The sequence below is a fragment of the Athalia rosae genome, chromosome 2, assembly GCF_917208135.1.
Source record: "Athalia rosae chromosome 2, iyAthRosa1.1, whole genome shotgun sequence".
Lineage (NCBI taxonomy): Eukaryota > Metazoa > Arthropoda > Insecta > Hymenoptera > Athaliidae > Athalia > Athalia rosae.
The window spans coordinates 10,065,055-10,079,765 of NC_064027.1; the positions used below are offsets into that span (position 1 = coordinate 10,065,055).

General features: G+C 37.5%; 1 protein-coding gene across 16 annotated transcripts in view; it reads left to right on the top strand.

Annotated features, from left to right (window-relative positions):
* LOC105684715 (peripheral plasma membrane protein CASK) overlaps positions 1 to 11,785 on the top strand; it is a 148,904-nt gene extending 137,119 nt beyond the window's left edge. For 6 of the 16 annotated variants that reach the window (XM_048650327.1, XM_048650328.1, XM_020851915.2 and 3 more), the window contains 8 exons: positions 1,316 to 1,345; positions 3,422 to 3,659; positions 6,035 to 6,091; positions 8,124 to 8,243; positions 8,596 to 8,718; positions 9,083 to 9,190; positions 10,590 to 10,765; positions 11,327 to 11,785. In XM_048650327.1, the coding sequence (XP_048506284.1) occupies positions 1,316 to 1,345; positions 3,422 to 3,659; positions 6,035 to 6,091; positions 8,124 to 8,243; positions 8,596 to 8,718; positions 9,083 to 9,190; positions 10,590 to 10,765; positions 11,327 to 11,506 (1,032 nt within the window). In that variant the 3' untranslated portion in view covers positions 11,507 to 11,785. The remainder of the gene's footprint in view (positions 1 to 1,315; positions 1,346 to 3,421; positions 3,660 to 6,034; positions 6,092 to 8,123; positions 8,244 to 8,595; positions 8,719 to 9,082; positions 9,191 to 10,589; positions 10,766 to 11,326) is intronic. The other 10 variants (XM_048650329.1, XM_020851921.2, XM_020851909.2 and 7 more) reach the window with 5 other exon arrangements.
* Positions 11,786 to 14,711: the final 2,926 nt, after the last annotated feature.

Genomic DNA, 14,711 nt, shown 5'->3' on the forward strand with positions numbered 1-14,711 from the left:
AAAAACGATGTTTTATCGTATCTTTCATCCGGTGAACGATTTCATGGTTGTTCAAAGCCTAACTTCGAGCATTTTCCACATCTGTACGATCATCGTCATTCTTTGTATCATATAAAACGACAATTGCACGTCTCACGGGAATAAATATATATATGCATATACATACATCCTCTGAACGTTCATCAATCACAGCAGCCAGTCCACCAGACGAGTTGTGCCTCGATAGTTTGTATTACGATACCTGCTATTATACATTTCATTGTACAGAGAAAACCGTCATTCTCCCCGAATCTCTCGTACCTTCCGTACCATGTACTACATATTGTATAATTCGTAGATTGTATCATTTTAGTGCACTTGTACCGTATCGTCATCACCATAACATAACACTGATCATATAATTTATCGATAACTTTTGGAAAGATACGAAAATTTCTGAGAAATCACAATTCATCCGTGACGATTGCATCGGCATACAGATCGTGTCTAACCGCGCTTGTAACTGGATAGAAACCCGAAATCGAAAAAACAAATTACGTTATCGTCGATCGCATTCGAAGGCAGTGCACAGCTCATGCAGTTCGACAAACATCTGTGGTGATAAAAACCGACAGGTCAGCATACATTACGGATAAAGGAAAAAAGTAATTCATAATTCGGTTCACGATGCAAAACTACTGTGATGCGGGCCGGGGTATTCTTTTCATCAATAATTAAAAGGATTCTGACAGATTGCAAAGTTTTTCGATGCTTGTCGCGTTACGTGTTTAGTTGTGATCAAAGGAATGAGTAGAAATGCTGACGCGGTTGAAATAGCTAACGAACCGCTAGAAAACGTCTACGGACGCTTGAACCGTACTCGAGCATATTGATTATCGATTCTTGCAATAATCCTCAATAATCATCGTTTATTACTTCAGAGATAACTTTCACGTATGTATATCGATATGTATTTGAATAATTATTTTTTTTCGTACCGTTGTTAACCAAATTCAATTGTTCCAATTATTTGCTTCTTTTCTCTTTCTTGTTCGTGGCCATGAATACACTATGGCACGCGTTGCGTGAGATGACTGCCTCCGTATAAATCATAATAATAATAATCATCACAATGATAATGATAATAATGATAATAATATCACTCGTAATAATGCCGATAATAAAATAATAATTTATTGAATTGTACTGTTGAATATGCATGGAGTCAGACCTGCACCGTGTAAACCGAAACATTATATAACTAACATAATTACAAAATTATTGAACTAAATTTTATGAATTAATAATTACTGTTCTTCTGTTTTCCAAACTCTAGTTGTTCAGGATTAGGCCTCTGCCAGTGTTAGTAAGTACCATGACTTGATCTGGTGTGATTGGACTGCTGTAGTTAGAAGCTATGCGTACATGCGGCTATATAATATTAAACGCCTATGATAATGTGTAGGCCTCTCACTGACTTTCTCGTATTGATTTTTAGTTGATTTGCGATATTGTTTGTCGAGTTGAATTTCATTGTATTTTATCCTTATGAAGAAATATTTTATTTGATATATATATTTTTTTCCACTTTTGACACAACACCCCGGCATGCGGCGTAGTAAGAGCGTAGCGCGCATATTCGTTTTTCGTTCTTCAACGACGGATTCCTCCGACCTTCCTTTCCATTCTCTCCATTGCCTCTGCACAGCATCCCTGATCCACTCGCGAATATAGATATATATGTATAGGTATATACACACGCATTGAGAAGATATGTAGTCTCCGTATGTGTGTATCTATTCACCATATATACCTCACACACCGGTGTGCATAACGTCTTTACATATGTATGTTTATGCATACTTTGTATTCATATTGTATAGATATACGAATATACATATATACGTGTGTATTATCTATTAAATTATGCATAAAGGGATACTTTACATATATATTTATGTGTACGTTATATACCTACTTAGGCGCACTGCAGATGCGCGTGCGTAGGTATTTCACATCGTAAATAAATAATAGATCGATAATTTTTTTTCCTCGTATCGCAACATAGCATCCTAACATTGAACCTTTGCGCTTAGCGCTTTACATAGCTTTGCAATCCGTGAATCTGAGATTACTTCGGAACGGTTTTTACTCACTTTCTCTTTCTTCGAATTTCGTTCTTATTTTTGCCGACATTAAACTTATACGATATTAACTCTCGAATCGAAATTGTAGGATACTCCCAGAGTATCTAGTTATCCATTCTACACACATATACATGTGTAACTGTAAACGACGCATACGAGATCACATGTAGACCAGATGCACCCGCAAGTAGACCGTTTAAGCACGTTTGCTTGTTCGTTTAGGAGGAGCTCAGCTTCCGCTTTATGCTGAAAATGAAAGAAGAGAAAACAAAATACAAGTGCGATAACTGGGGCATTTATTCATCCATTCATTTTCTTCTGCAGGTACATGCATATAATTTTTCATGGCTGCTTTTTTTCTCGTTAAAAGAGGAGAATATTTCGCCTATACATGTGCGATTTTGACATTGCATAACCGACACATATGTATATGCGAATATTCCACGCGAATAGATGCAATAATTTCAGAATACAATTTTGAAAGACAATAGCAGCATTCGACTTATTCGACATTTTATGAAAGGTGTTCGTAGGTCCGAAGCCAGATCCACTTTAGGGACAGCGGCTGACATCACCCTCCATACTCGCGATTGAGTGCTTTATCTGAATTTTGACTTACATAACGTAATATCGGACAGTTTCTATACGCCTCTGTTGAAGTAATGAACCTGAAACGGTTAATAACCGTGCACAAGTGGCGTGCAAAATTTTGACAAAGTTGAAATCGCTCTTAACTGTTGAATGAAAAATGAATAATGAAGATTGAACGTACCTCCATAATATTATTATAATTATTGAAAGAATAAATCTCCTCGAGTTCGTTTTCCGTTTTTTTATTCTTCCGTTTTTACCCCACAATTCCACCGCTACATATCTCGACGCGCGCGATCGCCTAACGTATACGTTCGCATCGAATCAATCATTAATTCTATATTATATCCACACCGCTTGCCAAGCCGCGTTACATACCAGAGCTCCGCTAAATCATTGTCATATTCCACTGAGTATGTATTCATAGGTTTTGGATCAGATTGTGAACATCACATGCCTATGTTTGTTTAGTTTTTAGTTTTTGACCGGGGGATAATTCAACGGATTGTGCCAAACAATAGTACATATTCCGTATTAATGTTCCCTCGTCGAACTAATTTTGCCGACTCTGCAGCCACGATAACGCTTGGTATAGAGAAAGAAACAATTCAGAAAGAAAGAAGAAAAAACTGTTTCAGCTTTTGTTCACCGATTCGTTGAAACTTTTCCAGTTATACTTACATCCCTTTTGTTTGTCCCTACAGATATTTGTGCGTGCCCAGTTCGATTACGATCCTCTTGAAGACGAGTTGATCCCGTGCGCACAAGCGGGAATTGCTTTCAAAACTGGGGATATCCTTCAGATCATCAGTAAAGATGACCACCATTGGTGGCAGGCGAGGAAGGACAACGCAGCGGGATCGGCGGGACTCATTCCCTCCCCGGAATTACAGGAGTGGCGTACCGCCTGCGTCGCCATGGAAAAAACTAAGCAGGAACAAGGTAGGTTACTCGATAAACATTGAAAATCGATTCGCTGTGTTGAAAAAAAAATTCTCGTATTTTATGCAATTCAATATACAACTTCCATCATGACCAATCAACAATCGATCGTCGCTCACAGCATGATAACGAGAGTTAGTATAATGTAAAATTTGTGATACATTGCGTTAACCGATATATAGGGTCGGTAGGCGACGAGTAATATTCGAACAACCAAAAATCCATCCACCTATTCATCGATTTCAATCTACATACCTTAAATGTACGATGGCCAAACAATGTGCAGGACAATCCTGATTGTAGTCGAAGCCACGTCCTATATTATCTACAAGTACATCGATCTCTGTTGTAGAAATTAAGCAGGGATAGTGAAAGAAAAAAAAAAAGACTTGAACGGTGAGCACAGCCCACTGGTTCCAGCAGATCGCACCGTCCACCCTTTTTCAGATCTTCTCACTCGTATAGATAGTTACTAATCAACACAAAAAACAAAGTCCAATCATTTCGTCACGTTTACTTTCGGTTTGTTTTCCTGATCATACACAACAACGTATTATTTTTCTATGATGTTTCATCGTGTGGAATGCGTGTAACATTGTGATGTCCGCATAATGTATCATTATTATATAGGAGATATATATGTCAATCGAACATTACCTAAGTATTCGTATGGATTTTGATGGAGCATGCGTTGTCATTCTACATTTAGTTTGATGGAACATATCATGCATAAAATGTAATATTTGAATCGATATACAAACAAAATAACGAAATCGATAAAATAATTATTTAAACTAACAATTTAATACGAAAGATATGAACGAAATGTCTGTCATTTTTACGGATTCTACTGTGCCGAATAATTTATTTCGTCATTCGTTAAATCAAAAATCTGTTTTCATACATTGGACATACCTATGTGAATCGGTGAAACAATTATTGGTGATTCTCTCTACATCCCGTTATTAAATTTTGATTATTCTCCTCATCTTTATTTTAAGCAATCATTAATTACCTTCCGTCACTCGCACTTCAGTTTTTCTGTCACGTACACATTATTTCTCCACTAACTATTCTAATCACCATTCGGAATTCGATCAAATATTATTTTTCCTCGTTCAATCGTGTCATATAGCTGGAGCACGTAACACAAAATTTTAAAAATCACTCTAACCCTGTAGAAAGATGAAATAAACCTCATCGTGATCAATGGGCCTTTTAAAAAGTTCAACAATTGTGTATTACAACCCCACACTCGATATCTCGGGCAATGTTTCCCTCTTTTACTCAAAACCGCATATATGGCCAGTCAATCGAGCAGAATTCGAGAACCGATGTCATCTGTACGCACATCTGTAATGAGCGCTAACAAATATATATGTACGCATACTGTATGTATTTGTGAATATGTGGATTGAATTTATTTGGGCGCATTGATGATTGGGCAGCGTGCCAACTCAAATTACAGTGTTGAAAATTTTGACGAAAGAAAAAGGCAGAAAAACGAATGAATAAACCAGTTGAATTCGCGGATAATTATTTCCATCGAAATTTTGACGCAAAAAACAACTCATAACTTGATCAAATCTCTGTACAGTACGTTCTGATCACACTGGATATTAACGAAATTGGAAATTTAGCTGTAGATCACAGGTATAAATTAATAGAGGGTCGCGAATGTTGTACACGTGTTCTAATTGCAAATATAAGTGGAACGAAAGCGTATATATAGGAATTCCGTACAATAGATTCGATTGTACGAAGCCGTCGCAGTTTGGTTTTAAATAATATGATACAGGGTCGTATTCGGCGAGCCGTAATTATTTGTAATGTTCGGTTGAGGGGCAATGTAAACTTTGTACGTTCATACCACGTGAATAACGAGTAACACAATTTGCACGTTATACCGAATACGTCTCTTTGGTAGCATCATAAAAATTTGGTCTAGTTTCCGGAATGTCGTCGCGCTACCTGATGAATTCGAAATGTGAACGCCTTTGATTGCCAGCCTATATAACTAAATTGATTGCTGGATTACATACCTGAAAAGAAATACCTCCGAGCTACTAATGCGATCAGATTGAGTCAGGATTGTCAAACGGCGTGACGTATCTGACGTGGTTTGTATAACTGGAGTGAATTGTTTGTCCGAAGTAACTCAACACCTTATGTATATGTAAATGAGAGAATCTTGACGCGTCGCGTGTAAGGGGCGCTTGAGCGAAACGCGCACTGGTAATTTGACAGCTCGGTATACCTGTGATACATGTTGCAGGAATACTTGATTCAGGAATGGCGGTTAGCGTCAGTATTGGCAGATATAGTTTCAGTTTCAGTTGCGTGATGTTTGTTATTGTATGTTGTGCGTGCTTTAGACGCCGAAGGAGAAGGAGGATGCTCTTCTCATGCCGAGGGCTGCGACGGCTCCACAGGTACGACGGACTGGCCTAGGACTGGTAGAGTCGTGTAGCAGCATGCCGTATCTTAATTGAATAATTAATCAATTAATTAAACACTATTTGAAACATTTCAACGGGGTGCTCTTGACGAGGAGCACCCTTACGACGACGCTTATCCATCGCTTCGGCCCAATGGTACTTTTCAATGTGAAAATTCGTCATATTTTACTTGAACTTGTCAATAATATTTTCAAGCGATTTTCTGTCTGCGAATCTGATGAAAACATAAATTGAAAAAATTCACAATTTAGTTGAACGATAAGTGAATTTTTGCTAGTACGAAGATTGTCTTGGGTCGAGGTATTCGTTGTGCAGGTATTCATAGAAGATTTTTTTCGTCAATAAATCTTTAGTCGCATTTTAAGACTGCGGGTTGTGTACAGGATGATGCGGGATCGTTGTTGAATTCGAACTATGATAACTGAAAAAACATCTGCATCCTGCAGGTAGGTCGATTTTTATAAAAACGATCCGTCCCAAACTCTGTAAAATTAACGAGATTCGAAGTCAGCCACAAATCCCCATCTCCATTTACACACATGTTTTGACGTATGGATATGTGTAAACTAATGAAATACACACATCACGCAACCAACTAAACGAAAACCACAAACCACAATACATCACAGATCGATACATGAAATGTAATGGCTAGAGTGAATCGTATGTATATGACTCGTGTACCTCATAAATACAGACACAAAAAGCGGTCCACTCAAACGAGGTATTTTCCACACCGATCGTATCGTATCTCATAGATGTAAGATTTACAACTGAGGCTTGCATGTCCAGTTTAACTACTCGTCATACTTTTTCGGCATGTTACTGTATCGAATTTATATTTTCAAACTAATATATACGTTGCCCGCCTTGCCTGGCATTATACAGGGTAAGTCACAACATATGTCGAGAATGGGACTTGACAGGCACGAGGCCCCACCCCTTCAGCCAATCAACAACTCTTCCAGTTTTTGATTGGCTGGAGGGTCGGGGCCTCAAAGAGGCGGGGCCTTGGGCCTATCAAATCCCTCCCACTCTCGATACCTGGAGTGACTCACCCTGTATAATTTACATAGGAAATAAGTTTGTTCGATATTGTGACCTGCTGGAACATTTATAAAAGGAAATCAGATCCCATGTATGGCTTTTTTGATTTACAAACTAGTGAGCAGAAGTGTGCTTTGTTTTATTTAGACAGGTATAATAAATCGTTATACCTATGAAAATATTATCAGCCTATCAATCGTATATTGACGTATGTATGTATACGTCTAGTCTAGTTCAATTTGTGTGTTTTATACTTGGCGTGAACCTTTTTTCATGTAATACAATACACAGCTGACCTACATGTATTGTTTTTTGTATCATCAAAATTATTTCGTTACAGGATATACCGTAAAGACGGAGGAGATGTATGCACGTGTATCATTGTCAGTCTGATAGCTGTCACAAGTATATTTTGCTTCATGAATTGTTTCTTTTTTGTTATTTTTTCACCAATACCATTTCAGATGTACGACGTGGAGACAGATTCTCATCTCATTTCATGTTTTTTTGTTCTTGTATTAGTGCTGAGGTTATACTGGTACCACGGAATAGAAATTCCTTCCGCACAAAATTCACGTTGTTACGTCTCTTCAAAGTTTTATTGCCAGACCTTGTACGGTCGTTAAAAAGTCTCGCTTTTGCTTGTTATATACGAATGGAAAGTAATCTAAAAATGCATCGATTTTCTTTATCGCGTCGCTACGCTCCGCATGAAGAATATACTTCGTGTACGATGTGATTCGAGCTCCCGTTACGGAAGCCACGTTAAAAAATTTTTTTTATAAAACAGTTTATTAGTTGCGCAAATCTGTAGAAAATCGACGCATTTTTGGAATTTGAATCTCCTTATCGATTACATGTAATATACATTTACCTGATTGTACAGCGACGGGCGGAAATTGTGCGTGATCATTTCATATCGGCGTAGTATACTTTTAACGAGTGATTCTTATTTCAGTGAATTGCTCAATATTTGGTCGAAAGAAGAAGCAGTACAAGGATAAATATCTGGCGAAGCACAACGCGGTCTTCGATCAGCTGGATCTGGTCACTTATGAGGAGGTCGTCAAGCTTCCCTGTGAGTTCACTTCGATTCATCAATCGTTTCTTACCCTCTGGTCACCGATCCTTGTGAACTTTTTTCAACATTCCTATTTCCTCTCTTGAAATTGCGCTTTTTCTGTGCCCGGCCGGATATGGACGAATACTATGGTAAGCGCTATTGTATTATGACCCACACAGCCCGAGGCATTCTACTCGATTCCACCGGTAAAAATAAAAATAAACAAGTATCTCCGGAATATATTGCGAAAAGCAACGTTCTATCCGGGCGCAGAAACCTCGATAGTCTCGAATCCTCGAACCCTCGAAGCCCCGAAGCCTCGAAGCTCCGGATCTTTTGTGTGGTATTTAATCTAAATTTCACGTAGCAACAGATCCTGCCTTCCAACGCAAGACTCTCGTTCTCCTGGGTGCGCATGGCGTCGGTCGTCGGCATATCAAGAACACCATTATCGCCAAGCACCCCGACAAATACGCCTATCCCATTCCACGTAAGTGGCCGCCATTATTACAAAAAAGGGAACCTCCAACTTTTGGATACCCTTTTCACGTATTTCATGTATAGATCATTGCATGATTGAATCCGAAATCCAATACGTACTTTATTCACACAGATTACCATTTTCTTATGACTCCGTTTCAAGTATTCATTTTTATATCGATCGTTAACATTTTTCTCAGATTTCAAACGAAATATAGTGCAACCATAATAATTATTTCACCCACACTCGTGCTTATAGTCAGTGTTACTAATTGCTCTTTGATTTATGATATCTACATCCTGGGGATTGTAAAAACGCGAACCGTCAAGCTGTGCGATGAAATAACGGAAAAAGCTCTTATTCTTTTTCCTAGATACAACGAGACCTCCCCGGAACGACGAAGAAAATGGACGGAACTATTACTTCGTATCCCACGACGAAATGATGGCTGATATCGCGGCAAACGAGTATTTAGAATACGGTGAGGATTAGGGATGAGGATTCATATCCTAAGAACGAGGTGTTCACTCGAACCTTGCAATGCGAGAAAAATCTCGCAAATATATGAGAAATCATCAAACGACGCAAAATCGGAAATTTCGAACGACTTGACATTTCACAATTTATTCATCCCTCCACTTGATGCGAATATTATATTTTTTTTTTGTTATTTTTTTCAGGATTGCATAGATGTAAAATTTACTTGTCTGCGAATTATAAAGCAGCAATAATAATGAATATATTGCAAATACTCAATCAATAATTAGAAAAAAAATGCAGGGTGTGCCATTTTAAACAAAATGAATCATTTCCTCCTCCTGTAAACTTTTGTAGGGAAAATTAAGTGGCATGACCCAGATGACGTTTTCAAGGTTATTAGAATGTCTGTTTTCTTTGACAGATTCCAAATCTACTGACAGGAGAACGAGTAACTTTGAACTGATTTTTTTTTCTGTTTCATGCAATTAATGAAAACTGTTATGGGATTCGCTTTAAAATAACTTCGCAATTGACAGTTGAGTCTTCGTTATCACGTCTACTTTGAACTACATAAGTTACGAGAAAAATCGTCGTATTTAGATTTAATTCTACAACTCAATTTGTAATTTTATTGATTAAAATCTCGTTGTACGTGCCTCGCGTATTCTTCGTAAATGAAGACTGATCAAGAGTGGCTAATTGCGAGTTATTAGTTTCGTTTACTGTCTTTTTTCTTAGCTGAAAACGCGGTTCGCAACAGAGGAATTGATTTCGTCTCGCTTGTGTTAAATTGCGTTGAGTTTTATCTCGCGGTGTGAGTTCGAGTAAATATCCGTTTTTCAATAGAGGATGTTATTCGTGAATTTCATTTCTTGATTGCCAACACAATTAATAAAATGATATCAGTGGTCCGGATTCCGCCTAGAAATGTTAACAAACACTGGGTAATCGATGAAGGAGAATGAATAATAATGAAACGGAAATTTTTTGTTGGTTTTGCTGATGTGCAGCTAACTGAAGTTGAGTTTAGAGTAAATCCTATTGTTCTGTATGAAAATCCAGTCAGAATCTGAATTCCTGAGTGTACACTGCGTCATATGACTACTGATTAGTACATGAAAGAAACTGATATGTATATTTTCTACGGCTACATGTGGAAATGTCTAAAGAAAATCACTGTATCGAAGTAGGTCACTAACAATAAGTTGTTCAGAGGGTTATTTCCGAAGTTTCTCGTACATCATGAATATTTCCGAAAAATGACTTAATTCAAAGGAGGTGTAAACAAAATTTATCCCGTGGGGAAATTTCAGAAATAATGAAGCTACACGCCGGTTGATGGATGTGTAATCATTTTTTGCACAAACTACATTCTAATAGATTTAATACTTCTCGAACAGGAACACACGAAGATGCAATGTACGGCACAAAATTAGAAACTATACGAAAAATTCACGAGGAAGGCCGGATGGCGATTCTGGACGTAGAACCTCAAGCCCTGAAGGTACTTCGCACCGCGGAGTTCGCGCCCTACGTCGTTTTCATCGCTGCCCCAGTTCTGCAGAACCTTGCCGACGTGAGTAACCAGCAATTAAAAGAAAATGAACAAACTTTGTGTAAAGATTACGAGCACAACATGACCCAAAAGATAACAGGTACAAAAGTAAATCGTCCCGGTGTCTAGATTTCAATTAATATACGCTTGAAAAAATCAATCGAAAACTCACTACTGCGGTAAAATTCATTACAACTTGAACTTTGAAATAATCGCATAGAACCTTGCGGGGGTTGAAGTAACGCGAAGAGGCGTAAAATTGAATAACAATTTTTATTATGTTATCGAATAATTTACCAAGTCTTCGGTAATTTAATTCGTTGCTGGTCGTCTCACTTACTTTTTGCCTGAATGTTATCACACTTGTAACCTGAGTCCCGGCGTGTAATCGATTAAGCGTTTGATAGCCATCGATCTATGAAGAGTGCGACCGTTGACAGGGATAATCGAACCCGGAATGTTTTCGCCGCATTTTCGCTTGACCAAATTATTACATCCCCCTGCGTTCCTGTCGGCAACACACAGAAAAATTTCAAGAGCATTGAAAACTTTCGCTTAGATGCATACTAATTTATGTTGCAGTACGATGGAAGTTTGGAACGACTTGCTAAGGAATCCGACATGCTGAGGCAAGCTTACGGGCATTTCTTCGACCTTACGATCGTGAACAACGACATTGAAGAAACGATTGCTTCTCTGGAGGCGGCGATCGAACGCGTACATACAACACCACAGTGGATTCCTGTTTCCTGGGTCTACTGACAGCGGAGCTCGCCGACCCGAGCGATATTCACCGAATACAACGGCTTCAACGGTCCTGCAAAGGTCGTTAAGCAGTGATTAGGTACAACGCAAAGGAGGGCTACCAAAAATAATCGGCACGTAGTTATAAAACGTGGAACAATCAATCAAATATTAGTCAGTGACACTCGGAACCTTAGACCAATCAAGTACGTCACCGCGAGCAATGCCGAAGCCGGAGACGTGACCGCGTGTTCATAATTATTAATAATATATATACATATATATTACAAAGATTAAGAAGAAGAAAATAACTAATACTAATAACGATAATATTAATATTATTAATAATAATAATGATGATAATATGTACATACATATATGTATATTTGTGCGCGAAACTGTGTATGTATACATTCAGACGAGCTGGGTATGTTGTATACGTATATATATATATATTAATATATATATATATCGATCTATGTATACATACATACGTACGTGTATATACGTTGATCTTACCAAATGATGATTGAGATGGCCAGAAGGAAAATTGACGAACTAATATTTATTGTAATTCGAACAATAGAACGATTACCTAACTTAGCATAACTCATGTATGAACATTTCTCCCGCACCCCTTTCGTCCAACAAATTATATCGTCTTCATCCTAGAGAAATTTAGCTGCTTGTCGTTCGATATTTGGCAAGCAAAGCTTGAAGAAAAACATAGTTACATTCTACGCTAGTATTCTAGCTGGTTTCAAAATTTCTCGGATTATTGAAGGGTATTGTTATAATGATACATATTGATATTGCGTATATCCAGAGGGTTTGCGAGTATCCGGTGTATGATCAATTCGTGGTAACATATATCGATTATACTCAAGTCAAGACGTGCAAGACCGCAAAACTTTAACTCAAATCAAAGATTATCAATGCGCTATTTGCACGCCGATATAAACTCAATGTTTCGCACACTCAAAGCGTTCTAGCACCATCCAATTGTATTTCAATATGCAAATTTATTTGCATGATCGGTCTGCGGTTGATAACTTTCGGAATCAAGGTCTGGTATACCTTGAACATTGTTATATTGATTTAAAAATTGAATGAGTAAACTGTTTAGCAAATGAAATTGACTTTTAATCTTGACTTTTTCATTTTTCACTGCGTCTGTCGAAGCTACACAAAGAACAAGTAAAAAATCTCGCTATTACTTCCGCTATATTTACTTTTTACCTCTGTTAATCGATTTTCCTTCTGAATTCCTCAACGACAAAGCCCGTTCAGGTCGCACCGAAGAACTATTCACACTCGATTGTATCGATTGGGTTTGATTGGCGGGTTTGCATAGTATCGAGGCGACTTTGGGCGAGCAATTCACCCCGCAGCCAGACACACCTGGTTTACATACCCTCGTACAAACGCATAATCGAATATCGAACTAACGCGGTTACATAGAAATTTATAACATAACTCAAGTAAATAGATAGTTTACCAGCTATATTAAATTAACATTAAAAAGAAAAAAAAAAAAAAAACAGATTTAACGACCTAGGTAATTGAATAATTGTGTAACTATTAATATGTATAATGAATTACTAGAAGACTAATAGAAATTTCCATACGCAACCCGTAGAAATGATGGAGTATGTGATTGCGTGTAAGTGTAGCAAGAATTGAGGTTTCAAAATGCAGGTTCGATTATTACTATTAATCACATAAAGAACATGATTGGCGTGAATTTTGTGATGGTTCGCGCGACATCGATTAAGTTGGTACTCACGTGGTAAAAGTGGTGTGATTGCTGAGAACTATTTTGATTGATAGAAATCGAGTTTTGGGATTGCGAGTCATCGGTGAAAATGAGTAGCGTAATAATTAATGATCAATTTATAAGTGATTACAGTGTGAGAACGTAAGGGAAAGAGTGGCAAAGAAGTAGAGAAACGAGAACGAAAGGTGCAACTCGGTATGAATATTCGCACGAGTGTGAAATTAATAAAAAAAAAAGTGAGGGTGGTGAGTGATTTTGTAATTTTTCTTATAAGTTGTAGCTGCCATGAAATATAATTAGCGGAAGAAGTTTAAATGAAGTCGAGAAATGATATCAATATCCAAGACACATACGCCGATTTACGGCGCCAGATTATATCCCTCGTGCTTTTGGAAATCTCAAATTGATAACCAATCGACTGCAGAGTTGAATTCTAAGCTAAACTGTGAGATATTGAAAGATGACGGGTCTAAAAGAAACAATAACAGTTCATTATAATTATGTAATTATAAATGAGAGGAATGAAGAGTATTATAAAACGTTGTTAATTGAATTAATAAAACTAGCCCAAAGTATCAAAGTTGTATTTTTAATTCATTAAACGGTTCCTAAATCAATTTTTTAACTAAAAACTGTATAACCTCATGGTTGCAAAAATTTCGAGGAAGCGAGTGGGAGACGCGGCACAAAATCATTCAGATATCCAATTGTAAGAAATCAATTTCAACTATATCTTGTTCGCATTCTCCGTAATGCTAACGGGTTTCGACCATCTATTCACCTATCGACGATTGTCAAAAGCTCGAACATATGAAACTTTGCGAATCTTGATCGATGCCTCCAAACGACGCTTAATGTCTACGCTTTCTGCACTTCCGGAGTTACGCTCTAATCATTCGCAATACAGAACGTATTTCACTTTACTACTGTCGCATGTGGTTTTCGCGGAAATCCGGCTTCCGATAATGATTGAATATCTAGATTTCAAATGAAAGTATAATTTTTTCATAGATGCATTGATAAATACATGACGATGTCTTGCACTCATCGTCTGCTAATTCGATATATACGAATAAATATTTTTGAATAAACAATGGCATTAAATCTGCCGCTATAACTTACTGTCAATACTAGCTCATTGCCGAAAGACATCCTCCTTATGGTTAACTGTCTTTATCGCACGCATAACAGATGTATCAATTATCTGGTGTATTTGTTACACAAGAAATACCTAGAATATTAATAATCATAGGTACAATACTGTTACGCTTTTGCTCGACTAAACTTATATATTCAAATATGTAACGGCGATCTGTAAAGATACATTTGCCAATTATTTAAGTCCTTTGTCGCATCAGATTGTATACGCTTTATACTATACAGAAACATGTACACTTAACTTAATCTACGATAGATATTTCATGCATGGTCTGCTTCTCACTGATA